The sequence below is a fragment of the Eleutherodactylus coqui genome, chromosome 1 (genome assembly GCF_035609145.1).
Source record: "Eleutherodactylus coqui strain aEleCoq1 chromosome 1, aEleCoq1.hap1, whole genome shotgun sequence".
In the NCBI taxonomy this organism is placed as follows: Eukaryota; Metazoa; Chordata; class Amphibia; order Anura; family Eleutherodactylidae; genus Eleutherodactylus; species Eleutherodactylus coqui.
In genome coordinates, this window is record NC_089837.1 from 492069750 (window position 1) to 492097474 (window position 27725).

At 42.1% G+C, this 27725-nt stretch overlaps 1 protein-coding gene across 1 annotated transcript in view; it reads right to left on the minus strand.

The window, feature by feature from the left end:
• Nucleotides 1–27725, minus strand: part of CNTN5 (contactin 5) — an 802468-nt gene that overhangs the window by 296442 nt on the left and 478301 nt on the right. The window contains exons 11-12 of the mRNA XM_066586592.1: nucleotides 25210–25339; nucleotides 23773–23923 (exon numbers count right to left, since the gene is read on the minus strand). Coding sequence (XP_066442689.1) covers nucleotides 23773–23923; nucleotides 25210–25339 — 281 coding nt within the window. The remainder of the gene's footprint in view (nucleotides 1–23772; nucleotides 23924–25209; nucleotides 25340–27725) is intronic.

A 27725-nucleotide genomic window follows, 5' to 3' on the forward strand; every position in this document is an offset into this window, starting at 1 on the left:
ATCTTTTATTCATAGAAGCCATTGTACCATCACACCACTCATTTATTTTTCAACGTCTTCATTTTGTAAGAAGCGGCGACTATAACCTAATGTATTCTAATCATTATTAATAAAGATACATAAAATCGCTACCGGGGATTTTTAATTTAGTCTACTTTTCCCACCATGCAGCTTAAGACATTCCACCATGTAGCTTCAAATGAGCCTGCGGTAATTGACCCGATATGAACAACAACTTTATATTGCTGTGTACAAGTCAGGAATCCAATTATATTGTAAAACCTTTATGACAGGAATTATTTGTCAGCACTACACATTGCTTAATGCGATACATTACAGAGCATAAAGAATTATAGAGGACAACTGTGCCGTTCCACACAAGGCTGCGATTCTATTGTGGGCCTGATATCCCAAAAGTGACATTAATGTGATATGAAAGCATACCAGGCTACAGCACGAAGGATTATGAACTCATCAGAATTTTAATTACAGAATCTGCTGAGGAGATTTTTTTTTTTGAGGCAGATACCCACTTTTATCTTTCATATGGTGAAATATAATTTGAGCAGCCACAAGCAAAAATAAATCTCATCATGTACAACTGTGTATAATGTGGAAGAAATTAAATAACCATAATCATTATAATAGAAAAGTAATGGGCACCACGGAGGTTCGGGGATTAGAACTCTTGTACTATTTTCTCTGGGTCCTGGGTTCAAATCCAACCATGGGCAAATTCTGCATGAAGTTTATATCTTCTCCTGGTGTTTGTGTTAATTTCCTCCCACACTCCAAAAAAGTAACTATTAATTGGGAATTTAGATTGTGAGTCCCAATGGGGAGAGGCTGCAATACAGAATATTTTAGGTGTTATATAAATGATGAGATTATGCATTAAAGAGGTTTTCCAGGCATGTAAACCCCTTTCAGTACAGGTTGCATATCCTCAAGATAGATCATCAGGTTTTGATAGTCAGGCGTTCACCACTCAGGACCCCCAGTGATCACCTGATCTCAGCTCCCACACTACTGCAATGGGCCGGATGTTGATAACTCCATATGCATTGGGGTCAGAGCTGGAAGTGCTATAGATGGTATAGCTCCCATTGATTTCAATGGCAGAAAAGCCTTCTATTAGAGTTTAGGCTCCAACCCCAATGGGGATTTCCAGCCCTTCCACCGTGAGTGCGTGGACTGAGAGTAGGTAATTGCCAGGATATCCGAGTGGTGGACTCTTGCCAGAAGACCATCAGTAATGAAAGGCATTAAATGTCCCAAAAAACACCTTTAAGATGATAATGATTATTATTATAAAGAAACTATACAAACCTTTTAAAAAGGATATCCCATTTGGCCAAGCCATGTGGATATGCTCCATTAGGGCATATGGATATCATCCATGTACCCCCTATAACTAAGCCAATATGACCATATAGCCTATGGGCAGCTATTTATTTGAAGGGGCACCATATAATACCACATTTCACCTGTAGTGGCCAGTGCAAACAAACAATAATACCACAAGGCAACATGCGGAAGGGCGTCCTTGTCTCCTGCAAACACTTCTCTATTTTACATTTTAAATGATAGAAATGATCGACAACATTTTTCTACGGCCCATTGTATTTTTTTGCACAGTCAGCATTATTTGCTAGTCACTATGTAATTCATGTAGTATAACTAAATCAATCAAATTTAAGGTTTTTATATAATCAATATATTAAGAATATAAGATGTATGCTTTATCTAGAGAAGAAATACAAGATTACATATGCGGACCACCATACTTTTGATTTTCCTTTTAAACTCTACTGATCGTAACATGCAATTGACCTCAGAGTGCATGGGATTAATAAGGCTCTGAAATTATTATTTCCATAGTCAAGCCATTCTTCTGTGACATGAGTACTAACGATCTCATTCGGACCTAACGGCATTAACTTGACAAACCGCTGCCTTGAACCTCTGCTGCCTTCAATGTTCTCAGCAGTCTATCTGCTCATTTTTTAAGGAATTGTGTTGGAATATTACAATACCCATCTACAATCTCATGAAATCTTCAGTTTATATATGCCAAAAAAGAAAAAAATTGCAGTATTTATTATTGCATGTACAAACATGGTCATCACTTATTATATAGATCATTTATGTAGATTATAGATCATCTATATCATCACATATTATGAGTCCATTGTATTCATACTGTCTGGTAAAGCTGGATTTCGATATAAGCAAATATAGGTTAACCATTATACAGGGTGTCTCAAAAGTGTGGAAACATTCATGGAGAAAGAAAATTTTAGCAGTCGATGATCCAATTTTGCATACAAGCTGCAGGGGAAGAGGGGAAAACTGTTAAGCCATGTCAACAAAATGACGGCCATTTTGAATCCTGCCATCTTGGATTCACCTCAAATTTTTTTAATGTGAAGGTAGGTGTATAATATATCAAGCTGGCAAAGAATTTCATCAGAAAAACAATGGCATGCTTCAGTTTAACATAACTTTTTTGTCTTTGTATTAACAAAGTGAATTTTCTTCACTGTTGTAAATGTGAATGATGGCGCTATCTCAAGCTGAACGTGTTGAGATCATCATTATGTCAGGTGTTGCAACATCTGCAATTTGCAAAAATGCCATCCATGCATGGAAAAAATCACTGTATAGGAGGTAAGGCTAACCCCACATTATTCAGACAGACGATGAGTGCTACATTGTGGGCTCTTGCTAAGTGAGGCCAGAACAGTGGGTGCTGATGCTCCACCAGTAACGGTTTTTGGTCATCCAGATTTTGGTTTATTAATGACAGAGCCTGCTTCGTGGAATTTGGAAAGAGGCAACTGTACTGTAGTTAACAGAAGGTCTGATTGGGTGGTGTTGATTGAAATCTGCTGTGATGATTCATATGCATTGTTCACCTGACATAAGGACGATCTCAGCACGCTCTGCTTGAGATAATGCCATCCTTCACATTGCCTGAAATGAAGAATTACTGTGTTAACATGAGAACGAATAAAGTTATGTTAAAATGAAGCACACCATTGAGTTGAATCCAAAATGGTGGCATTTAACCCTTTCCAATCCACTGTCTGACCTGTGAAGACATTATGATTTAAGGCTGTACAGCTCTGATGTTGGAAGACGTCCATCGGGGCTCTCTTACTGTATATTGCCAGCCTCTCTGCTGTCGGAGCCTATCCAACGTGTCACCTCATGCAGTACTGGCTTTTGCCAGCATATAGCGCCGTTGTATAACGGCAGAAAAATAGTAAGCCCCCTAGGAAAACCAGGATTCAAATTGGACTGGAAAGGGTTAAAATGGCTGTAATTTTGGTGACGTGGCCCAACAGGTTTCCCCTTCCTCCGCAGCTTGGATCACCAACTGACAAACCGTTTTCATTCTGTATGGCTATTTCCACACTTTTGAGACACCCTGTATAATGGAAGATTATGCGAATTTCTGTATTTTGAAAATTTGTCCATTTTTCTAATTTCTCCTTACAGTCATTGAAAAAGAAGCGGCAGTCTTTAGCATTCCAAGATGTATATGTACGTCCTGGGTGCATAGGGTTTTCATGAAACAGGATTGTGAGTCAAATCTGTTAATTCTGAGAGCGGCATTTAAATGCCCCAATTGGTGTTTAAGGACTCGGAAAAGCCCCCCTCACTGTTTGATGAAATCACGAGGTGCCATCCAGGTGTCATGGTAGACAGTCACCCAGGGCTGCCCTGTATTTCGCCCTGTATTTCAGCCAATTAAGACAGGCCTATGGCAAACCCCTGTTTTCACCCATAGCCATGTGTGGATGTGAAAGCCGGACTGCGAAAAAAGCTAATAGAAGGAGGATTTATGCGTTTGAGCTGTGGTGCTGGCAAAAGTTGCTGCTTATACCCTGGAAGGCGAGAGTAACAAACAGAGAAGTTGAGGATCGTATAAGACTCGATATATCACTGGACGGAAGATGGCCCGGCTCAGACTCATGGATTTTGGCCATGTAATGCAAGCAGAGTCACCAGAAAAATCTATAATGCTTGGACAGATCAGTGGCAAAAGAAGACCCGGCCGCCAAAGAACACGATGGCCGATACTGTCAGAGCTGATACTGGCTGAAGGAAGTCATGCAAAACCGAAAAACATGGAGGGAGCTTGCCTATAGGGTCGCCGAAGGTCGTGAATGATTAAACGGCTAATAACAACAACATAGGTGAAGTCCAGTCTTTTCGTCTTGTGTTCAGTTGACGTAGTTCCAATTAACCAATATATAACTATCCTACCAAAAGTTATTGGACACCTGAGTAAGTAATATTTATTTCCATATGTTAATACTTAGTGGGACACACTCTGTTGCATACCTTCCGATACACTTCAGCTGGTATTTCCCTGATTTCATCCTGCAAAAATCTAGTAAATTCTCTCAAAGAAGATAGACGGTGTTCCTAATTTCTGCCCCAATGTCCAAACTCATCCAAAAGATGTTGAGTAGGGTTCAGATCGGGACTCTGTGCAGGTCTGTCCATTCATGGAACATCCATATCCTCAAACCAACATAAAACAGTACTAGATTTGTGACCATTCCCAGAGTATTGCAACATTGTCAGCAGCACATTACTGCCTAGAATGTCAGGTTCCACCTCCGTGTTCATGGTTCTTGTCACTATGACCAATGGACTGAGCCCATGTCACATAACACATCCCCAGACCATAATGAAACCTCCACTGCACTTAACTGTTGGCACAACTCAAGCAAAAGACTTTCCTCTGGCATATTCCAAACCCAGCTACGATCATCTGATTTGTAGATAGAGTAGCGTGATTTGTCACTATATAGAGAGGGCTTCCAATGCTCAATTGTCCAATGACGACACTCCTAGCACCATTGGCCAATGCATTGCAGTTCATGATGGATGGCTTGTGTGCAGCAGCATAGCCTGTATATCCAATAGACTATGGATGACATCTTTGAGGCATTTTATGTAGCATGGTTTATGAAACATGACATGCTAATAAGACACAATCAATTTTACCGATAGCAGTGTTCAAATTATTTTGGTAGGAAAGTGAAGCTAAAGTCCAAATTTGTCGTAGTTACATGGTTCCAATTACCCAATATATCCCAATTGCAGGACATTGATCCATTCTCTCATCTGCATACATCATCGGCTATCCATCTCCTCCTGAGAGACAAGAAAATATTAAGGGATTTGAACTTGAGTCTTCTAATCCTGCATTATATTTGCTTTGCCTTAGAGCACTGAAGAGCTCTATTGACTGCAAACACTTTGTGGTTCATCAGCTAATGACAAATTTACTGAGATTTGAGCAAAAAAAGAAGAAAAAACCTCAATTCCTTGGATTTAATTTGATTGCATAACAATCCACCTAATTGCAGTCTTTTCTGTAATGTTATAGCATTATGGTAATTTGATTAAAGGGTACATTGGCGGCTCTGCCTTCCATGGGACCTCCCTGATTGAAGCAATAAGAAAAACATTGTAGGGGGTCAGACATTTATATTACACTTTGTTTCTCGCAAAATGAAAAGAAACAAGACACTCTGCAAGATATTATTAAAATTGCATCAGAGTATTCCCCTGCGGGGGAAGCAAAATATTTAAGAAGAGATTTGCGGAGGACACTAAACTGACATTTTTATCTCTATCGCCGTTGTTTTGTCTTTTAATTCCTACCTGAATATGAATCTTCATAATTGGTTCCATTGCACAGTCAATATTGTGCATAAACTATTGATCCCCACCGAGTCTACCAGATTTATGATGACCCAGGAAAACTCTGAAGCCAATAAGGAAAATTAACCATAAAAAAATGGAAAATATTAAGGAAACTCTTGAGGAGGGTATTATATTAATAGTGTAATGAAGAACTGTACTATCAGAAGTCAAAGGATTTCTTTTCTGCAATGGCATTTTTATGTTAAAGCATATGCATTGTTAAAAAGTTTTGTTTTCTACTGTTTCCCTGAAAATAAGACCTATCCAAAAAATAAGCGCTAGCTTAATTTTTTGGGAGACTTGAAACATAAACCCTACTCTAAAAGTAAGACTCAGTTACGCTACATAAAAAAGGATACATTACCGAGCAGGCTTGGTCCAGGTCCCTTCCACTGCCCCCTAGAGGTTTGGTGCGGTTCCCGCAGTCCTCAGCCGCTTGTTCAACATCACTTCCTGATTACGGGTTTCATAAATCCCACCTCCAGGAAGTGATGGCTGTGATTGGTCCTTTGACTGCTGCTCAGCCAACTCATAAATCCTGCCTCTACAACACGATGGCTGTTGATTGGTTCTTCCACTGCTGCTCAGCCGATGAATGCAGTGCTAGATAAACTAATCCACCAAGCCATCGCATTGGTTCATCCAGCACTGCATTGATTGGCTGAGCAGCGTTTGAAGAACCAATCACAGCCATCACTTCCTTCAGGTCCTTATGTCTATGACAAGGTTGTGCTCAAAGACCATGAATTTTCAGACTTTCACTGAAAATTGTCTTCCTTTCAGGTACGTCTCTTCAGGTACAGGTGCTTCAGAGATTCCATGAACCCCTAGGTCTAAAGACGTCAGATTGAAATGCTTCTCATGCAATAGTTAATGAGCTACTGATTAACTGGTCGAAGGCTCGTATCCCAACAATGTTGAAGACACACTCAATTGAAAAATAGGAAAGATTGCATGATACCTGGCTGCTGCTGAAGAAGAATACAGGAAGGAAATCTGAGGCTCAGAAAACAAGAGAGCTAGAATTTGTTGAAGAGTGAAATCAACTGTTTGATATTCCACGTTCTGATGCAATGTCAAAGGCAAAATAGAACAGGACAAGGAATTCTTCAACCATCAGCATACTGACAGACAATTGGTCATGACAACTGAAGATAAAGAGTTGGCTTAAAAACAACAAAGGTTGGAATGGAGACAACAAAAAGAGGAAGAAAGAAAGAGCAAAGCTTCACAACCTTCAGCATCCACAGCAACAGACCCTAGCCAATCTGATGATTGTGAAATTGATGATCTTGATGACAAAATGGATTTTGATGTTGAGTACAGGCCTATCAAAGCTAGTAAGTCAAATAAAGTGCAAGACCAGGTACAGCAGGTAAAGAAAATTTCCCAAGATCATTTGTATAATGCACAAGTGACACGTGCCCTCTATGGCAACAAAACATCTAATCGTGAAGTTGTACGACTAATGATTCCTATTGCTGCCGCTCTTGGTCATCATGATCCAAATGCACTTCATATTTCACGTAGCACAATTCAGCAAGCAAGATCAAGTGCAAGGCATGAACTTTCAAAGGCAATGAAGGATAATTTTGAACCCACTTGCCCATTAGTACTTCACTGGGATGGAAAGATACTTCCAGAAATTTTTGGTTTAGGCTCTGTTGACAGGCTGACAGTTCTAGTTTCAGATGACGGGATGGACAAAATGTTGGGAGTGCCAAAGGTGAGCTCTGGAAATGGTGAAAATGAAGCAAATGCTGTTTACAAACTGATGGAAGAGTGGCAGCAGACTGAGAAAGTTCAAGCTATGTGTTTTGATACAACCTCAGTAAGCACTGAGGTTTCATTATGGTCTGGGGATGCGTTATATGACATGGTCTCAGTTAGAGATGAGAGAGTATACTCGCTAAGGCATCTTACTCGAGCGAGTAGTGCCTTAGCCAAGTATCTCCCCGCTCGTCTCTAAAGATTCGGGGGCCAGCGCCGGTGACAGGTGAGTTGCGGCGGGGGGCAGGGGGGAGCGGAGGGGGGGAGAGGGAAAGAGAGATCTCCCCTCCGTTCCTCCCCGCTCTTCCCCGCCGCTCCCCGCCCCCTGCCGGCCCCCGAATCTTTAGAGACGAGCGGGGAGATACTCGGCTAAGGCACTACTCGCTCGAGTAATCTCAATAGTCTCAGTCTATTGGTCATAGTGACAAGAACCATGAACACTGAGGTGTACCCTGACATTCTAGGCAATAATGTGCTGCTGACAATTTGGCAATACTCTGGCAATGGCAGATTGAATAGAGTAGCTGTTGGTCTTGAAAACAGACTTGCTTGGTCATGAACTCCATTAGTTAGCCTGCCATCATCATGTAACGGAGATAATCTTCTCAAAGGTTTCCGCCATATGCTGGGGACCTTCAAACTCCCCAGCTAGTCTACTCTTCAAACGATTCAAAGTTGTTGGAATTATATCACGAGACAGAATTTCGCAGGATTGCGGGCAACACCTGAAATTTCCAATTTCTCAGACACAACCGTAACATTCCTGAGCAAAGAGCACCCACAAGTACAAGTCAGGGATAATTACATGGAGCTCATTGAATTGACTATGATTGTTTTGGGACACCCATCGAATACAATCTACTGGAGGGCCCCAGGACCCATACATTGTGCTCGCTGGATGGCAAAGTGAATTTATGCTATTCCCAAGCAGACAGATGTGTTTAAGATTACAACCAAAGTAGCGGCACAAGTTGAGTACTTTGTACAGTTGGGTGCTCTGATTTACACCAAGTATTGGGTAGCAGCTCCCCGTGCAACTGAAGCCAGTGACTTACAGCTATGGATTGATCTTAGCAGTTACCACGATACTGATCCTGACATCAGTACAGCCATAAGAAAGATCATAAGAAAGAAAATCATCCCTGGTATCTTTCAACTAAGCTAATTGGATTAGCTGTGTTCTCAGATCATGTGACAGCAGCCGAAAAGAGAGCAATTGTACAGGGAATGGTCCTTAAACCTGGCAAATGGAAAGTGCGCCAAGATTCGTCAATTCTGATGAAACCGGACATGAGTTCAAGAGACTTTGCAACTACCAGAATGGTGAACTTCTTTGTCACTACAACATTGATGATGCCTTTGTTGTTTCACCACCACAAGAGTGGCCTGCAAGTGAAAAGTATCAATTCGACCAATCACAACTGGAGTTGCTACGTGTTGGGAATGACACCGTGGAGCGAGCTGTGAAGCTTTTTGAAGAATTTAACACACTAATCATGAAGAGGAAAACCAACTGTTGCTTCAAGTCGTGGAAGCAAATGGCAAGGCTGTTCCAACACAGATGACCAAGAAGTCTGCTGTCTGGTCCTTAAGCGCCGACTGACAAGGATTTGTGACGTAATTTTGACTATTTTCCTACATTTGGAGGTAGTTTTGTAGGAACAGCACAAATGTGTAGATTGTCGGGACAAATGTCATTGTCAATACTTAATGTGTTACGGTAGGGAGGTTCTTTTGCATAAGCAAGTTGTTAATATTAATGCTGTAGCTTGTGTAATTGGAAATCTTGCGTGTAGGCGCCATTTCTCATAATATACATCAGTTTTGAGCGCCATCTTGCAGTTGGAATTCAAACCTTAAACTTTCCCCTAACATTACTATTAGCAGATGTAACAAATTGGGAAGGGGTCTTGCTGTATAACTGCCACTTTATTTTTTACCATATCTTTATGGGCTATCCTAGTGTGCATGTTCATCAAACAGTCGAGCCTTATTCCCAGTTTTTTGGTTTACACTATTCCACACTTCTTGAACCCTGCACCTATCTCTAGTTGTGCCCCTAGACCAAAACAGAAACAGATGAGTGGGCATCATTATGCTGTTTCTGTAACTCCCAAAGCAGTGAATGAGAGTTATAAAAACAACATAGGACAGCAAGCTACACTGTTTCCATAACTTGAGAGCTACATATATCTGAAGGGCTGTCACAGTGCAGAGGGATCAGCCCTATTCTCATCTGCACAAGGAAAGACTAGAAACAATGGGATGAAACTGAAAAGGAGGAGACACAGATTAGATATTAGACAGTGAGAGCGATCAATGAGTGGAACAGGTTGCCACGGGAGGTGGTGAGTTCTCCTTCAATGAAAGTGTTCAAACAGGGTTTGGACACATATCTGTCTGGGATGATTCAGTGAATCCTGCACTGAGCAGGGAGATAGACCCGATGACCCTGGAGATCCCTTATAACTCTACCATTCTATGTAACCTTATTTCTCTTTTTTCATACAAAAAAGCTAAAAATAAAATGAATCTTTTCATATTAGACCATAGATCAGTTTTGGCCAAATACCGTTTAATGTGACATTGAACTGAAGTGTTGTAAAGAAGAGTCCACTTACTCCTGTATTTATATCTACCATGAACAATATATAGGAAACATTATCTTGGTCACCGTCATTCAAATGGGATTTAAGAAGTTCTAAACCTTCACATCTTTGGAGAAATCTAGGCCATGGTGACCTTTGAAGTTTTAATAGCTGTCTGATGTTGTTAATTAAAAGGAACATTTTGCATTTAATTCCCTGTGATTTTTTTTTCTTAACGCTGGACTAATCAAGTCCCTTCAACCATTTTATTTTAGCTTGTGTGAAGGTGTTAATAGGCTCTCTAAGGATGGGTGTTGTTTGCCTGTGAATAATGAAACTAACCTTAACAAACACTGTCAATTACTATATAATTACTTACCTTCAGTGCTCATACTCATCTGTCTTCTTCAAAGTCCTGACTTGCTCTTAATTTAGAAGAGCTTAAAATTTAGTTTTATCAGTGGAGTCATAAAAACAAGAAAATCTGGCTGTATTCAGCTCAGAAGGAAATTAGAAGGCTACGGGCGTATAAACTATTGCCAACCAACAAATGATAAATTAGTCCTATCATCTAATATCCTGATGTTAGGGCATATGGAAGCCATAGGGGAAGGCTCTTTTACTTGGGAAGTAGCGGAAAGCTATTGCAAAGAGTGTGCTCCCCCACTGGAGGACTTAATGTGATTATGCATTATACATGGTCATCTAACTATCTGAAGGTGTGTTGTTAAAGGGGTTGTCCCGCGAAACAAAGTGGGGTTATACACTTCTGTATGGCCATATTAATGCACTTTGTAATGTACATTGTGCATTAATTATGAGCCATACAGAAGTTATTCACTTACCTGTTCCGTTGCTAGCGTCCTCGTCTCCATGGTGCCGTCTAATCTTCAGCGTCTAATCGCCCGATTAGACGCGCTTGCGCAGTCCGGTCTTCTCCCTTCTGAATGGGGCCGCTCGTGCCAGAGAGCGGCTCCTCGTAGCTCCGCCCCGTCACGTGTGCCGATTCCAGCCAATCATGAGGCTGGAATCGGCAATGGACCGCACAGAAGACCTGCGGTCCACCGAGGGTGAAGATCCCGGCGGCCATCTTCACAAGGTAAGTAAGAAGTCACCGGAGCGCGGGGATTCGGGTAAGTACTACCCGTTATTTTTTTTTTATCCCTGCATCGGGTTTGTCTCGTGCCGAACGGGGGGGCTATTGAAAAAAAAAAAAAACCTGTTTCGGCGCGGGACAACCCCTTTAAGTCCGACCCAGACATATTAATGCAGATAAGATAAAAATGTAAAAAGGAAACACAAAAGGGGAAGATGGGGAAACTAACCTTAAGTGCTCAAATAAGAGAAAATCCTACCTAACAGCAGAGCACCTGTCCAGAAGAGGGCGACCCCATATCAGGAACCTGGAATCACCCTGTCTTCAGTCTCAGTTATGCTAACTGAGACTGAAGACAACATTAAAAGCTGCTGACATGATCAGGAAAGACCTTCAACCAAGAGTATAACCACAGATGATCACTAAGAATGTCTCGCATGGGACCAGGTAAGACGTCAATGGACCTTGGACACAAGGCAGCAGTTTATCTGTATTAATGAGTCCTATTTCCTTCTGAACCATAGGGATGGCTGGGTATGCATCTGGCATAAACACCATGAAGCTGTATACCATGGGTGCACCGCTGGGGTTCAACGGGCGGTGGTGGGGTTCAATAGGCGGTGGTGGTGGTATTATGGTTTGGAGAGTGTTTTACCTGCATGGCCTAGGACTGTTGGTCATCATACCACAGTCCTTGGATGGCAAATGCTACAGGGACTTGTTAACTGACCATCTGGACCCATATCTTCAGGAAGCCTTCCCCGGCCACAGTGTATTCTTTGAACTTTGGATCACTAGGGAATGGTTGGAGGATTACAGCAATTAATTTTCCATATTATTTAGCTCCCAAACTCACCAGACTGTAACCCCATTGAACAGGTTTGGGATATACTGCAAACGGCTGTGAGATTTGCTCCAATTTATCTGCAAAACGTGCACCAACTGATGGAGCCTCTGCAGCTGGTATGGTATCGAGTATGGAGGATGTTTGCCATCTTGTTAAATCTGTTCCCTGACATATAAAAGCTGTGATTACCCCAAAATGTTGCCCAACACATTATTGAGTAGGCGTTTTTAATACAGTGATCATTCAGTGTGCTTCTGAACTACTGGGTGCTCATAGACAAATACAGCATATATGTGTCCAGATAGAGTAGCACAAAATAACTTTTTTTTCAAAGCTGTTCATCTTGCACCACTCATATCTCAAGACAAGAGGAAAAATCATATCTGGGTATCATAACCTAAAAAAATGTTACTATGGGGTAAGGATTAGAGATGAGCGAGCGTACTCGGAAAAGCACTACTCGCTCGAGTAATTTGCTTTATCCGAGTATCGCTGTGCTCGTCCCTGAAGATTCGGGTGCCGGCACGGAGCGGGGAGCTGCAGGGGAGAGCAGGGAGGAACGGAGGTAAGATCTTTCTCTCCCTCTCTCCTGCCCGCTCTCCCCTGCTCCCCGCTGCGACTCACCTGTCAGCCGCAGCGGCACCCGAATCTTCAGGGACGAGCACAGCGATACTCGGATAAAGCAAATTACTCGAGCGAGTAGTGCTTATCCGAGTACGCTCGCTCATCTCTAGTAAGGATCTGTTTCCAGAAAGTATGTGAAGCAACACATTGGCGTGTAACATAGTAACATATTGTGTTAAGCTGAAGAGAGACAGTGTGCATCTAGTTCAGCATATTTCCACTCCCCTTGTTGATCCAGAGGAAGGCAAAAAAACTCCAAAGAGGCAGAAGCCAATTGGCCCATTTGGAGGAAAAAAATTCCTTCCTGACTCCATAATGGCAGTCAGAATAATCCCTGAATCAACATTTGATATTTCCTACCTGACTCCAAGACCTTGCTCAACAACCCTGCTGGTTATTTAATGTCTATATCCTATCATATCATAGCGCTCTACAAACGCATCTAGTCCCCTCTTAAATGCCTCTATCGAATTTGCCATCACCACATCCTCAGGCAGAGAGTTCCACAGTCTCACTGCTCTTACAGTAAAGAACCCCTTTCTATGTTGGTGATGAAACCTTTGTTCCTCTAGACGTAGAGAATGCTCTCTAGTTACCGTCGCAGTCCTGGGTATAAACAGATCCTGGGAGAGATCCTTGTATCGTCCCCTCATGTATTTATACATAGTCATTTGATCACCCCTTAGCCGTCTTTTTTCCAGGATAAATAATCCCAATTTGGATAGCCTCTCTGGGTATTCCAGTCTCATCATTCCATTTATTAATTTAGTCGCCCTTCTATGTACCCCCTCAAGCACTGCAACATCTTTCCTGAGCACCGGTGACCAGAACACTGACGCTGTGTAGAAAAAGAGATTATGGAAATAACATTGTCGGAAACTACGGAATATTCAATGTTCCTCTACGGCTGTAACAGCAGTTCTACTTACTGTATGTAATTGTGTATAAGTGATATAAGCATTACTTAGAATTATTATGCATTTATACCTTAGAGAAATACAGAAAAATACTAGATAATTTGGTTATTTGGAAATAACTATAAATCAGCCCAACATAATCCCTGGTGATTGGCATAAAAAGACGATGCTATTATTTGCCTGTCACACAGACCCCTCTACGCCCAAGTCCTTCTTTAGATTACTTTCTACCATCCATTATCGAAGAACATGAGAATTCAGTGTGCTCATTTGGAAGAGATTTATGCATCGCGGCTTAGGAAACCCAAGGGCAAAATAATCCTGAAAATATATTTAGTGACAATGAGCTACCTGCAGAGTCGGCCATTAATATTCACTTCTAACAAAAAGAATGTAAGCAGACAATAGAGTAGCCTTATAGTAGGAAGTGGAAATCCTTGTCAGCCTGAAGACTTACAAAGCTCAGTGAATGAATATACAAAATCACGGCACTTTACAAGCATCAATGGAGGAGTTCATACAGGAACAATAAAAATGGGCTAAATATATGAAATAAAAACATACAATAGTCTCATTTTAATGCAATTAGAGGAAAAAAAAATATTTAATGACAGCTGGGATTGAATCACAGTTTCTAATTAAAATCTACTTCCCTTTTAAATTGAAGATCCGCCTTTTACCATCATGTTAATTTTAGGTTGAGCAACATTCAGATTCAACTATCGGGCCTCCGCATGGGCCGATTCACATTCTGTTAGCGGGAGAACAATGAATCATATGATCGTTGTCTGCCAAAGAGCCAATCAGAAGAGACAGAGCTGCAGGGGGTGTCGAGAGCAGCAGCCTGTGTTAACCCTTTCCAATCCACTGTTTAACATCTGAAGACATTCTTATTGAAGGCTGTACAGCTTCGATGTCAGAAGACATCCAGCAGGGTATTCTTACTGTATATTACTGCCTGCTCTGTTGTCGGGGGCCTCTCCAGCATGTCCCATACCGCAGTACTGGCTCTAGCCAGCAGATGGCGCCATTGTATAATGGCAGAAAGAGAAAGCCCCCTAAGAAGTCCTGAAACCAAAATTGGATTGCAAAGGGTTATGGGTGATATTTGTTATTGTTTTGTGTAAATTATAATACTGTTTTTTATTTTTTATTTTAGACCGGCTGCACACGAATGGGTTGGATTTTGCATGCGGGAGCCCAGCCGGCAACCCCATGTACCTGTAATTTGTCTTTAATCTGTACTGGAGAAGGTTCGTATGGCTTGTTGTCGAGGAATCCGTGACCTTTCCACAATGTCAATTGCGGGTCGGACGGCTTCTATTGACTTCAATGGAAGCTGTCTATGCGAAATCCTCTAAAAAATAGAGCATGCTGCGATTTTTTCTTTCTTCGTGAGCAGAAAATCACAGTTGCTGTCTGGTCATGTGAGCGAAAATGCGGATACTCTACTGGTCTGAATTTGAGCAAAATACTGCAGCTCGTCCGCGTGGGAGACGATCGTGGATTCCACAATTCAAACTCATTCGTGTGCAGGTGGCCTTATTGTACTGTATACTTAAGAGGGGGCAAACCTGGAGGAACCTGTGCAATAGGGCAAATAACAGGAATTGAAGGACGGCTAAAGTTGTAGATGGGTATAGTATAGGAGTCTTTCCATCACTAGGCCGCAATAGTTTTCTAGACTGAAACCCTCCCGGGACAATTCTGAACATTGGAGCTCTGCAATTGGTTCCTTTTAAGCTTTCCGGTAAAATGCACTAAAATACGAGTCATAGTTTTACAACAATGGTTCCTCTGCTCCTTTCCCTTCGGCTATGGCCTATTTCAAAGGGCAAAGAGACTTTTATGCAGGTTATTTAATTGGCTGTTAAAAATAAAACTTTGAGTTCTGCAGCAATTGCAATCCCTCGTGGGTTCCTTACTCACCCGCGATCCCCCGATGCTCATCAAGCAGCCAAGTCTATTATGAAACTCAGTCTTCACTCAAATCTTTGTGGCTGGAGCTAGCCATGAGCCTTTAATGATACAGTGGCTAACTCAGGTGGACAAGAGAGTTTCAATTTCCATAACTAAGCATGGTCTAGCTCTACCCCTTGCTAACTCCAACAAGGCTTATATCACATGTGCTGGTACCAGCTCAGATGACCAAAAAAGCACGAAGAATACAGCATAAGGCCCTCCAAACACCTGAACCAATGATGAGAAGGAAGGTATGTTTCCCTGAACCAATCATGAGACAGGGGGTGTGTCTCAGACTACAGCAGACTCCCTGTAGTTACTGTACATAAACTATAGTCATAGATCACAGCACTGTACCAATGAAAATGAGCTAAAGAGAAGCCAAAGAGCACGATTTTTGGAAATAAATAGCAGGTAATCAGCCCCTGTAAGTAATAACTTGTACACATTTATTTTTAACTCCTGACTCGTTCCTCAGTTTAAGTATGATTTAGTGGCACTTCCCCTTTAAACAGGGTCAATTATATTGCAAACAAAAGAACAGATAAAGATCATGACCAAAGCGGGGAATGAAGGTATAAATATTTCTCCTTTTGTAATAACAAGTAAAATCTAATAAGTGTTTAAATTCCCATTACAAGGTTGTCAGCACAAAATTAGTACATGATGGGTTTAGAGATACGTGTTGTTCAGAATTTACCAAAGTGTGAAATCGACATTAGACGAAAGGTTGAAATGGCGAACAATGCTGGCAAAGGCAATTTTCTCCTGATTTACAGAACATATTAAATAAATGAAAAACAACTTATTTAAAATGGTGAGTCTCCTCTGAAGAGATTACAGCTCATTTGTGAAAGCAATTGTGACCCAGTTCTGTAGGGTAAACCATATTATGCAGGATTCATGGGAGCTCGTCATTTACACTTTCATCATAACCTCTAATCACAAAGTGTGGTTGAAAGTGACGACAAATAGGCATCGGGAAATACAGACATTAAAGGGAAATCATATGTAGCGAATTAACAAACAGAACAGATTGTTCTATTATTATACAATGATGATTTACTGTAGACCATGCAATGAGAATGATCATCCCGAGATGCTGGGGCAAATGTGTGTAACATGATGGGAGCTGTTCTCAGTAAGAGAAACAAGTAATCTTGTAGATATGATACCTTTCAATGGCTAACAAAAATACATTATGTTATAGCTAGCTTTCCAACCTACTTAGGGGCCTTCCTCAGGCTTCCTTTTAGCCTGTGGAAGGACCCTGATTAGGTTCGAAAGCTCACTATAACGTAATGTATTTTTGTTAGCCATTAAAAAGTACCAATTACTTGTTTCTCTTGAGAACAATCACATTTTGGTCTACTGGCTGACACCGTACCGAACTTTTTCCGTTTTACATGATAGGAGCTGTACATGCCATGTTCAAACTTCCCGCATATACAGCACCTTATCTATAGGGCGTATGTATTATACTTTTGACGCACACACCAAAATAGAAACTTTTTGTATTTTTTTGACAGGTCACAGCACTTAGCTGACGGGTCCAGCATCAATGGACACGCATGGTCTATAATTTACACCAGAAACTCACATACATTATAGCAGAACCCTACTCTAGTTTGTAGCTGGTATAGGTTTCTATCCGGAGAATGGAGGTGCCAAAAGCGACAAATATATTAAAAGGTCTATCTCTCTATGGGCATAACTACAAAGTGGTCTAAATGGTTGGGAACACCTTCCTGTGCGTGGCATGTTGTATATGGGGAGGGGACAAGTCTGTGAAGGTCGGTGGCCAACACAGTGGCCATTTTGAAAGAGTCATCTTGGAATCGAGTCGATATTTTCAAATGGAAAGAGCTCTATGTGACATATGTATCTGATGAAGATTTTGATGAGGAATCAAATGTGACATAGCTTCATTCCTGCCAAAGATATTATTAATTTTCTCTGCTACAGACACAAATATGGCTGCAAGATTACCATGCTAGAAGAGGACAGAGATTGTGCCGGTTTCCGGGGAACGCAATATTCAAGTCATTGCAGATGATTTCAATGGTCAGTACCCTAACAGCTGAAGGAAAAGAGGTAGGGCAGTAAAACCGCCACATGGGTAAAATCCCTAAAAAGTGTCTGGTCCTTAAAGGGGTTGTCCCGCGGCAGCAAGTGGGTCTATACACTTCTGTATGGCCATATTAATGCACTTTGTAATGTACATTGTGCATTAATTATGAGCCATACAGAAGTTATAAAAAGTTTTTTACTTACCTGCTCCGTTGCTAGCGTCCTCGTTTCCATGGAGCCGACTAATTTTCGCCGTCTAATGGCCAAATTAGCCGCGCTTGCGCAGTCCGGGTCTTCTTCTTTTTTCAATGGGGCTGCTCGTGCTGGATGCCGGCTCTGTGTAGCTCCGCCCCGTCACGTGCCGATTCCAGCCAATCAGGAGGCTGGAATCGGCAATGGACCGCACAGAAGCCCTGCCGTCCACCGAGTGAGAAGATCCCCGCGGCCATCTTCATCAGGTAAGTAAGAAGTCACCGGAGCGCGGGGATTCAGGTAAGCGCTCTCCGGTGTTCTTTTTTAACCCCTGCATCGGGGTTGTCTCGCGGCGAACGGGGGGGGGGGGGGGGGGGGGGTTGAAAAAAAAAAAAAAAACGTTTTGGCGCGGGACAACCCCTTTAAGGTACAAAACAGCCTGGTCCTTAAGGGGTTAAGCCTTTACAATTGTAAAAACTATATAAGTATAAAAACGAACAAGTAAATACTTTAAAAAAAAGTCATCTAGAAAGTCCTCGTAAATACTACAGAAATACTAAAGGATGGCACACTGCATAATTAAACTGCAATGCCTAAAATGTCACTATCTAAATTAATTTCCCTTCCCATTGTCTGCTTTTCCTTAGACTGTGTACCCTTTTCTCTGACTTTATTCAGACTTCACAAAACCCCATGTGACTTTCTAGAAGGTTTGACGAATTAGCTTGTGACCTGACTTTTCAAATAACAGCTGCAATGACACATCTCAAAACCATTCAGCAGCTCTGAAAAAAGGGAAAACTTTGAGCATATTTAATAATTTATTATGGAGAAAAAGAGATAATTTAAAGTGAGGCAAACACAAGTCCTACCAGCAAGAACTGAATGCAGAATGCAGCAACTGCGACACCCGACTAATGTTCTTTATATAGACGGTTTATATAGTGCTTCTCTGTATTAAATATTTCCAAATACCCTAAAGACAGCAGAGTTTGAATATCAGGGGTCTATAACTAGCAGAAGGAACCCCCACTCCAGCAGAAACACAGTTTTCCATCCCCGCATCCCTAACTTGATAGTCTGTCACACTTTGGATTTCTCCTACCGTATGTATACTGAACTGCTTTCAATGCAGTTCAGCCTCCAGTCATATAATAAGATATCAGCTTTTTTTTTTTTTTAGATATCTTCCATGCTATATTCTTCCTCTAGGCTTTGCTAGCATACAGCCAGTACCATCTCTGCCTACTGAGAGGACAGTGTTATTTTAATTGCTTTCTATATTCATCTAAATAAGCTAAAGACCATAAGTATATTGTCAGGAAGGATGAACTGGGATCTCACTCATTATTTTAATCCTATAGGGCTTATTCACATGAGCGTATATCGGCTGGCGTTTTCACGGCCGGCCGATATACGCTACCGTGTGATGCATGGGTCTGGCGTATATCCCATCAGGTGTATATCCCCCTTGCCGGCTCATCTCCTGTTTCCTTCCCTCCCACTGTTCGCAATGAGAGGTGGTGGGATGGGGGTGGAGCTAAGCTCCCGCCCCTTGTCCGTAGCCAGCAATGGGAGGGAGTGGGATGGGGTGGAGCTTAGCTCACCCCGCCCCCTCCCATTGCAAACAGCCGGAGGGGAGAAGAGAGGAGGAGAGAAGGGGGAGGTAGATTAGCAGTTATGCTGCTAAACTCCCTCCAACCTTCCTTCCCCGGCCACTGTCATCGGCTCCCATAGGATTCTATGGCAGTGGCCATAGTCAGGCCAGGAAGATAATTCCAGGGCTATCTTTCCTGACCGGCATAAAAGTGCCCAGTCAGGTGCGTTTTTTACGCCATGGGAATACGCCTGTATGATCTGATGCATTGGAATCCAATGCATCAGATGGTGGCATATATCGGCTGACTGTAAAAACGCGGGCCAATATATGCTCATGAGAATAAGCCCTTAAGGAGATGCCCTTTTCTTCCATTTTCAATTTTCCTCCTCCCTTTAAAAAAAAAAAATCATAATTCTTTAATGTATCCATCAACGTAGCTGTCTGAGGGCTTGTTTCTTGCTGGTCCAGTTGTATTTCTCAATGGAACCATTTAATGTACCATATAATGTACTGAAAGACTTTAAAAAACCTCATCATGGGAGGCCGTACGGGACCCCAGAACATCGGTGGGGACATTTAAATGCCGCTGTCAGAATTGATGATGGCATTTAAAGGGTTGACAGCTCCAATGAGCAGTGCAGCTTATCAGAGCTGTTGTGGGCGGGTGCCAGTTGTAAGAAACAGATGACTCACGTTGTATGGAGCAAAATTGCCCCGCGATCTACCTACATATAATCCCTGAACGTGCAGGACATAACTGTACATCCTATAGCGTTAAAGGGTTAACTGCGTGACATGAGCCTCTAATCATCAACAGTAACTGTGATAGGAGTTTCTATTTTCATGTGAAGAGTGTGTGTGATACAGTCCATGCAGTTTCAGCATACAGGAATTCTGGTGACTCCAGGAGAGAACAGAGGTACAAGTAATTCCAAGGCAATCACAATGCGATCATATGATCCATGAAAAGAACCCCAGAATTTTCAGATAGAAAGCAATCACTAAATAAGGTAATACCAGCTGACTTATATGTATTGGGAAACAAACTGTATAAGAAATGAAGAAAATAACATAATGACCCTTTAAAGGTGTTGACCATGAACAAAAAACGTAGCTGTTTTCTTCCAGATATAGTGCCACACCTGTCCATGGGTTGTATATGGTATTGCATCTTGCCTATCCCCCAGGAGGTCATAATCTTGGAAAGACAGCAAAAGTCTAGAGCATGATGAATACTTTGTATTTGACACCTCAAGCAGCGATAGTAAACTAGCACCCCTAAAAGGCCTTCCAAGAAAAGCCAAATTCATATGGTGCAATTGACTTTCCCGAAATAACAATTTGCTACAAATCCTCCAGTAAGGAAATGCTTGGCCCTGGCTTGTCACTTTCTGATTGACCTGGTCTGTGTTCTTGACTATGCCACTGCCTTATCATCACTACTGTTGCCAGTTCTGGACCATTTTGGTCTATACCTCCTTGTGGGGGTTAAAGGTAAAAACCGTGAGTCTCTGCACCTCAGCTCAATTTGCTATATTGCCCTTTTAATGGCAAATTTGAAGTCCTCACAATAGTCGGACTGACCTCCTCTGAATATTAGATCTCATGGCATCCCACCATTGCCGCAACTTTAAAGGCGTATGGTTAATAAAACCTGCTTTGTTCTTCTATACACTTTTTTCTTGAGGCTTTCTCAATCTGTTTCAGGAGTCCATTTTTTTTTTCATTTCAATAATGCCAACCCAGCAAACTGGTTAAAACTTGCAAATCTAAAAGGACAAAGTAATCATCCATCAATGGACGTCTGCGCCGTTCAATGTTCTTCTCCGCTTTAAAATCTCTATGAACGTCAAGCCTGACATCTGGGCCATTGAATTATATGTCTGAATATTAAAAATACATGCAGCTGTAGAATTTATGTAGCGCTATGAAATATAGCATATATGTGCCAGGGCATAAAACGTCTTGAGCCATTAGCGAGATAATCTGAATGGCAATCTTGAAAATCTCCAAGTTATTCAGGCTGACACATCGCTTCATAAGTAAACATCAATGTCACCCATAATGTCAACCATGGGCTCGTTTATTACTATTTCGACTTGGAAAACAGAACGGTCTCTTAAACTCTACTTCTCACTCTTAAACTTTTCCAGGATTAGAAAAACATGGCTGCCTTCTTTCAAAAATGTATGAGACTTGTAAAAACACTCTGCATGTGGTGTTACAGCTCATTCCGGTTCATTTCAATGAAGCTAAGCTGCGATACCATAGGCAACCCAAGTAAGGAAGAAAGCAGCCATGTTTTTCTGCTTCTGTTCAACTCCCTTATTCTTGAGGAGTACTTCATGCCCAGTCTACTTTATTATACAAGGATTGATGAAAAGCAAATAGTAGGATGGCTACAATACTAAGATCTCTACTGGTGGTCAGAAGGAATAGGCAAAGAGAAGGTGATAGGATATCCCGAGAGTCCCTTTTGCCCTAGAAACCAGTTTAGAACCCATCACAGATATGATGTTTACTTCTACTTATACAAACTACAGACATTGCAAAGTGACCCAACTTTTTGTTGATATTAAAAGGGTTCCTCCAAGATAGAAAGTAGGATAACTCTCTGATCAGTGATGGTCCAACCTATGATCTCCCAACCGATCCTGAGAATAAGGGAATCTAGAAGGTCCTTGCATGAATATGGTGGTGGTCAACCATGCGCAGCTTGGCTCCATTCATTTCAGTGGAAGTTCTGGAGATTGATGAATACTTGAACTAGGCTATCTCCAGTGTTCCCATTGAAATGATTGTAGAAGCAGTGCGCATGTTTTACTGCTGCTCCTTTTTTCTAGGGATATTTAGGGCAGTGGGAGTCTGGGTGGTGGGACCATCAACAATCAGAAAGTTATCCACTAGCCTGTACATAGGAGATAACTTTCTATCTTGGCATAGGCTCTTTGTCTGGGTGTGGATGAGTTTTTAAACATGGGTGTAAATGTGTAATGTAAGAGTGTGGCTGGAATAAGGCGATGGAGTAGCCCTGAGCTCTGGAGGGGCAGTAGAGGCTGAGTGGAGGTCATAAGAGATGTACTACTGTGAGGTCATACTGATGCTTAATCAACTTGAACGAACATTTCAACAAAATAGTAAACAGTACAGATAGTTCAGTCTATCAGACAATTATATCGAGTCCACTTGGCTTAACGGGTTTCAGTAATGTCCATTGGGCAAATGGCTCATTAGAACTTCCCAGGTAAAGTGTGATAAACTGTCCTTAAGGCGATGTTACAGTCCTTTCTTGTATTCAGTAGCTCTTTTACTTACACAGATTAGTCAACCCAACAGCAAGCTGTTTCCTATAGGGTGGTTGTCACTAAAGTCGGTGGAGGGAAGGAAGGACAGCGTGCACAGTCCCAGTGGAGAGAAATCTATTTGTATCTCTAGATACTGCTGCTCAGCCTAATCTTCTCCAAGACCCAGAAGCTCAGCGCCCGTAGGGCTGCAACGTTCCTAACAACCTGCTATGAGGATTATCCCCTGCTGCTGGACTGCAGCCTAGCTGCCTCACACACTGACTGACATTGCCTATCTCCCCACTTAGACTCCCGTGCTGTGCTGCCTCCCCCTTTTATTGAACATGAACAGATTAACATATCTAAACATCATCAACAGTCTGCATTAAACATCACAGACATTCCATCTTACATTTAAACAATAAACACATCCCTACCCCCTCGTTGGTTCCCCACTGCCATCCAGCACTGAAACTTCCGCAATCCTCCTGATCTTTGTCTACGAATAGCCAATCAGAGGCTGCAGCAGTCTTGTGCCAATCTCCTGACATTTTGGCTGCCAGCATCTGGGCTGTAATGCCAAGAGTATGGCACATGATAGCTGCAGCAGTCAGGTGGTATAGAACCATAGAATGGTAGAGTTGAAAGGGACCTCCAGAGTCATCGGGTCCAACCCCCCCGCTCAATGCAAGATCACTAAATCATCCCAAGCAGATATTTGTCCAGCCTTTGTTTGAAGACCTCCATTGAAGGAGAACTCACCACCTCCCGTGGCAACCTGTTCCACTCATTGATCACCCTCACTATAAGAAATGGTAGCCATTCATAATCAAATACCAGGAGAATCATGGGAGTTGCAGTGCTGCTTTTATTGTTTTAACACTTTTCTATCCATCTTTAAAAAATTGTACAAACCCTTTGACTGTAGACTCTAGTACAGTGCTATTCATGAATTGAAAAAAGTCCCAGTTAGACCAGCACACAATGTACAATACTTTCATGCATGCAGGAATAATCATGCAGGTAAAAAGCATCTCGTCCCCGGCTCCTCATACCCTATTCATTATAGAAGTAAACTTGACAGTTTCTAACCTCTTGTTCTGCCTTACAGCTCTGTCACCTTTCATCCAGGAGATAGTTGGTTTTGGAGAGGCTTGCGGTTTACATTCCATAATGACTTCCTTGCCCTTGGTGATGATTATTGTTTTTTGCCGTTGGTTGAGCTCAAACGAGGGAGCGGATGCTGTTAAGCAGAATACATATGAAAATAACAATCACAGATCTGAATCACAATGAAATTCCCCACTGTTACAATATGCATTGGCTTATTGTACCTATTTAGAATGTTTATGCAAAGACATCTTTCCTTTTAGACTCTTTGAAAGCCGCGCACAAAACAATCTTTATACATTTTGTACCGAGATCTGAATTCAAACGCAGAGGTTATTTGTAAAGCAAACTCGTCTCTGTATGAGCGTGTCCTAGGGAAGATGTTCCAAACGCCAAAACGCTATTCACTATTGTCCCTAGTCCTATGGTATTTATAATAATGCTTTATGCTATAATATTGAAATAATAGTCATCCTGAGGTTACACGTCACGTTATTTTCTTTCGCCTAAAAGGGCTCAAAATGCTGTGCTGATGAATTGCATAATATAACTTTACAAGGCTTGGAGTTCTTTCACTCGGCGTAGACTAAAATGATAAAATTCTGCAGTGTAGTTGCCCACAGTGGACAATAGGGGTCGCTCAGTGAATTTATTCAGCTCCCATTGATCTCACTAATAAATCAGTCTGCAGTGTGCTCCTTAGCTCCCACTAGTGGTAACTACATGCTACCATAATGTTAACAATTGGGTTACAAGGGTTGTATCAGAATTGCAAGTTAACACCTATCCACAGGATAGGGGACAACTTGTTGATCAGTGGGGGTCTCACTGCTGAGACCCTGTTGATCTCGAAATTGGTGGTCATGTGTCTTCCATCCTCCTCACTGAGGGGTTACTGTACTTCCCCCTGCAATCAGGAGGAAACTTAACCGAGCGCTGGTCATGTAAGTGCACTAGAGCTCCATTCACTGTCAATGAGGATGCTGAGATAGCCAAACAGCATCCTCTCAGGTATTTCCATCAGCTCCATTGAAATGAATGGAGCATTGACTGCACATGCTTAGCATTTCCTTTAAGTTGATCTCACTGTGTGGGAAAAAGCTTATCTGTGGGGGGAAGAAGCTTCATTTATGTTCAATTTGGTTAAGAACTGTAATTTCTCATAAAACCAATGCGACACAATATTGGGACATGTTAGCAGAACACTTGAACTCTGCAATTCACATCACAACCACTGGGTGGCCACAATAGACACATATAGGATAGAGATCTTGTAACAGAGTATCACAAAATCATTTTGTTCTGAAAAGCTGGTCATCTCATGTCACATATATGTGATCATATCCAGCCAAGAGGGCAGGTAAGAAAGGACATAGCTGTACATCCACTACACCGCTGTTTGTTTAAGTGAGTCCTTACCTAGCACTTTCAGCTCAGCACTTCCATAGATAATTCCATAGATATTTTCCGCCAGACATTGGTACATTCCTGCATCAGATTGATTGACATTATGAATCGTCAGCATCCCGTTCACCATCTCCACTCTGTTCTGTAATATATGTTACAATTCATACATAAGAACACTTGTGATGGCGATTCATCAGTGCTGTCCATAAATATTAAAATCCAGTACTTTAAAAAAAAATCTTTTTTTTTTTGCTTTTAAAGCGATCGCCCGCCAGGGTACACTGAGAACAGAAGCACTGTTCTGACCCTGTGTAGTGGCTGGAGCCCGTAATTGCACGTGTAGCTCTAATTGAAATTAATGTTAGCTGCGCTTGTAATTACAAGCTGGGATCCCATTGATTTCAATGAGAGTGCGCCTGCAATTATGAACGTCGGCCACTACACTGGGGTCGGAGCAGCAGCTTCCACTTCAACCCTGGTATATCCCAGTGGGCACTGCCTGGATAACCCATTTAAATTAACTGCTTGACTATAATAACTTTATATAACATTTTATATACGTGACATGTAAACAGATATATCAGAGGGGAAGATGTCATTTGTCACAACAAGTCATCATGATATTATGAAATTCTCTCTATGGCTTTTATTAAAATTCAGGTAGCTTACTATATTACTGTATCTCAAAGGGCTTCACTGCTTTGGATGATCCTTACTTATTAAAAGTGCCCCTTGACAATCTGATCGCACAGTTACCCTTACGGATCATGTGTGGAGTAGCTCGGGAGCATAGCTAGCAGTCCATAGGCCCGGGTGCAAGAAGTTCAGCTTGGGCCCCCTTCCCTACTACTCTTCATGGCTGCTGGCTGTGATCCATCTGAAACATTCTGCTACATCGCTGGTCTCTTAAGTGGCCCAATGATACAGCACTAACAGCAATGGGTGTTGCTATATGCAACGTCCCGTAGGGTGATCCTGGACACATGGCATATGCTGAGGAGCTGAGAGGGCAAGATGCTGGCTTGTCACGGCAGCACTTACCAGGCTCTCTCCTGGAGGGACGCACGCAGCCAAGGCTAGGACACCGCTGGGCCTCCTCCGGACACCCCTGGCATGGGGAGGCCCAATAAACAGGAGAAGAGGTGCTGAGTTTGTCACGGGTGACACCACCGTTCCGGTACCAACCGGTATGAACATTGGCGGGAAAATAATCGAGCTACAGACAATGATAGAGTACCTCAGGTCCCTGGGAACGGTCAGGGCCAGGAATAACTTTACTTAACGTAACTTCAGCAGTACACAAGGCACAGATTACAGATTGAGAAAATGCAGGCAATAGATAAGCTAGAGTACCTCCACACGGCAGTTCCAGACCTCAGGGCGCCTATGTGTGATTAATTAAGGATGCGTACCTCCACTTAGCAGACCCAGACTTCAGGACACTTGAGTGTGAACAATGAAAGTAGAGTACCTCCACCTGACAGTCCCAGACTTCAGGGCGCCTATGTGTGATGAATTAAAGTTGCGTACCTCCACTCAGCAGACCCAGACTTCAGGACGTTTGAGTGTGAACAATGAGATAGAGTATCTCCACCCTGCAATATAGTGGCTCACTATGGGCTCAGCATACAGTCAGATACCAGTTCTATTCTACACAGCGGTAGTGATTGCAGTGCAGTTACCTCTAGTGATCACAGGTGAAGCCTTCTTTGATCAGCACTATCCATTTTTTGGTTTTCATCTTTCTGACTGTTATAACATCTTCCAGCCACCACTCTCTGCACTCTCTACCTTTCCTGCCGCTACCAACTCCTCTGTGCTACCTACACACTAATAGTGCACCCCTCTATCGTCTCCCACAGTTACAGTGCATCTCTCCATTTGCCCCCACAATTATTGTCTGCGCCTCCCTTTGCCCCCCAGTTACATTGCACCCCTCCATTTGCACTCTATACAGTTAATAGTGTCTCCTTCTGCCAACCCTACAATTATAGTGCTGCACTCCCTCCATGAGTCCCCAAACAGTTACTGTATGCCCTAGCATAGCTTAAGGCCATGGGCCTTGGTGCAAAGAAATGGAAAGCAATAGGAAAGTTTTTAGTTTGTTTCCGTTCTGCTAGTCTTTCTGTTTTTGTGCGGAAACAAATAGCGCGGTCTGCTAGAAAAACGGAACAGAAGCAAACTGAAAGCTTTCCCTTTGCTTTTCGTTTTTTTTTTTTTTGAACAATCACAGAAAATGGCCATTTTATATTTCCCCTTCTGTGCCGTTTTTTTTTTTTTAAACCAACTAAAATCAATAGTGGAAAAAAAGAAGCATTTCATTCTGTATTAATTCCGTTTTTCTGCTCCATTTACTCAGAATTCTTCAATATGGTGTATGAACCTTTTTTTTTTTTGTAAGGAAGACACTTCTTTAAGACAAGGCGCCCATATGGAGGCAAGCAGAGTCCTTACAAAATATTACCGAGCTACAGTAATTAGAAGAAATGCTTCTAGCGAAGGAAACCAGTGTAAGGGCTCGTTCAGAC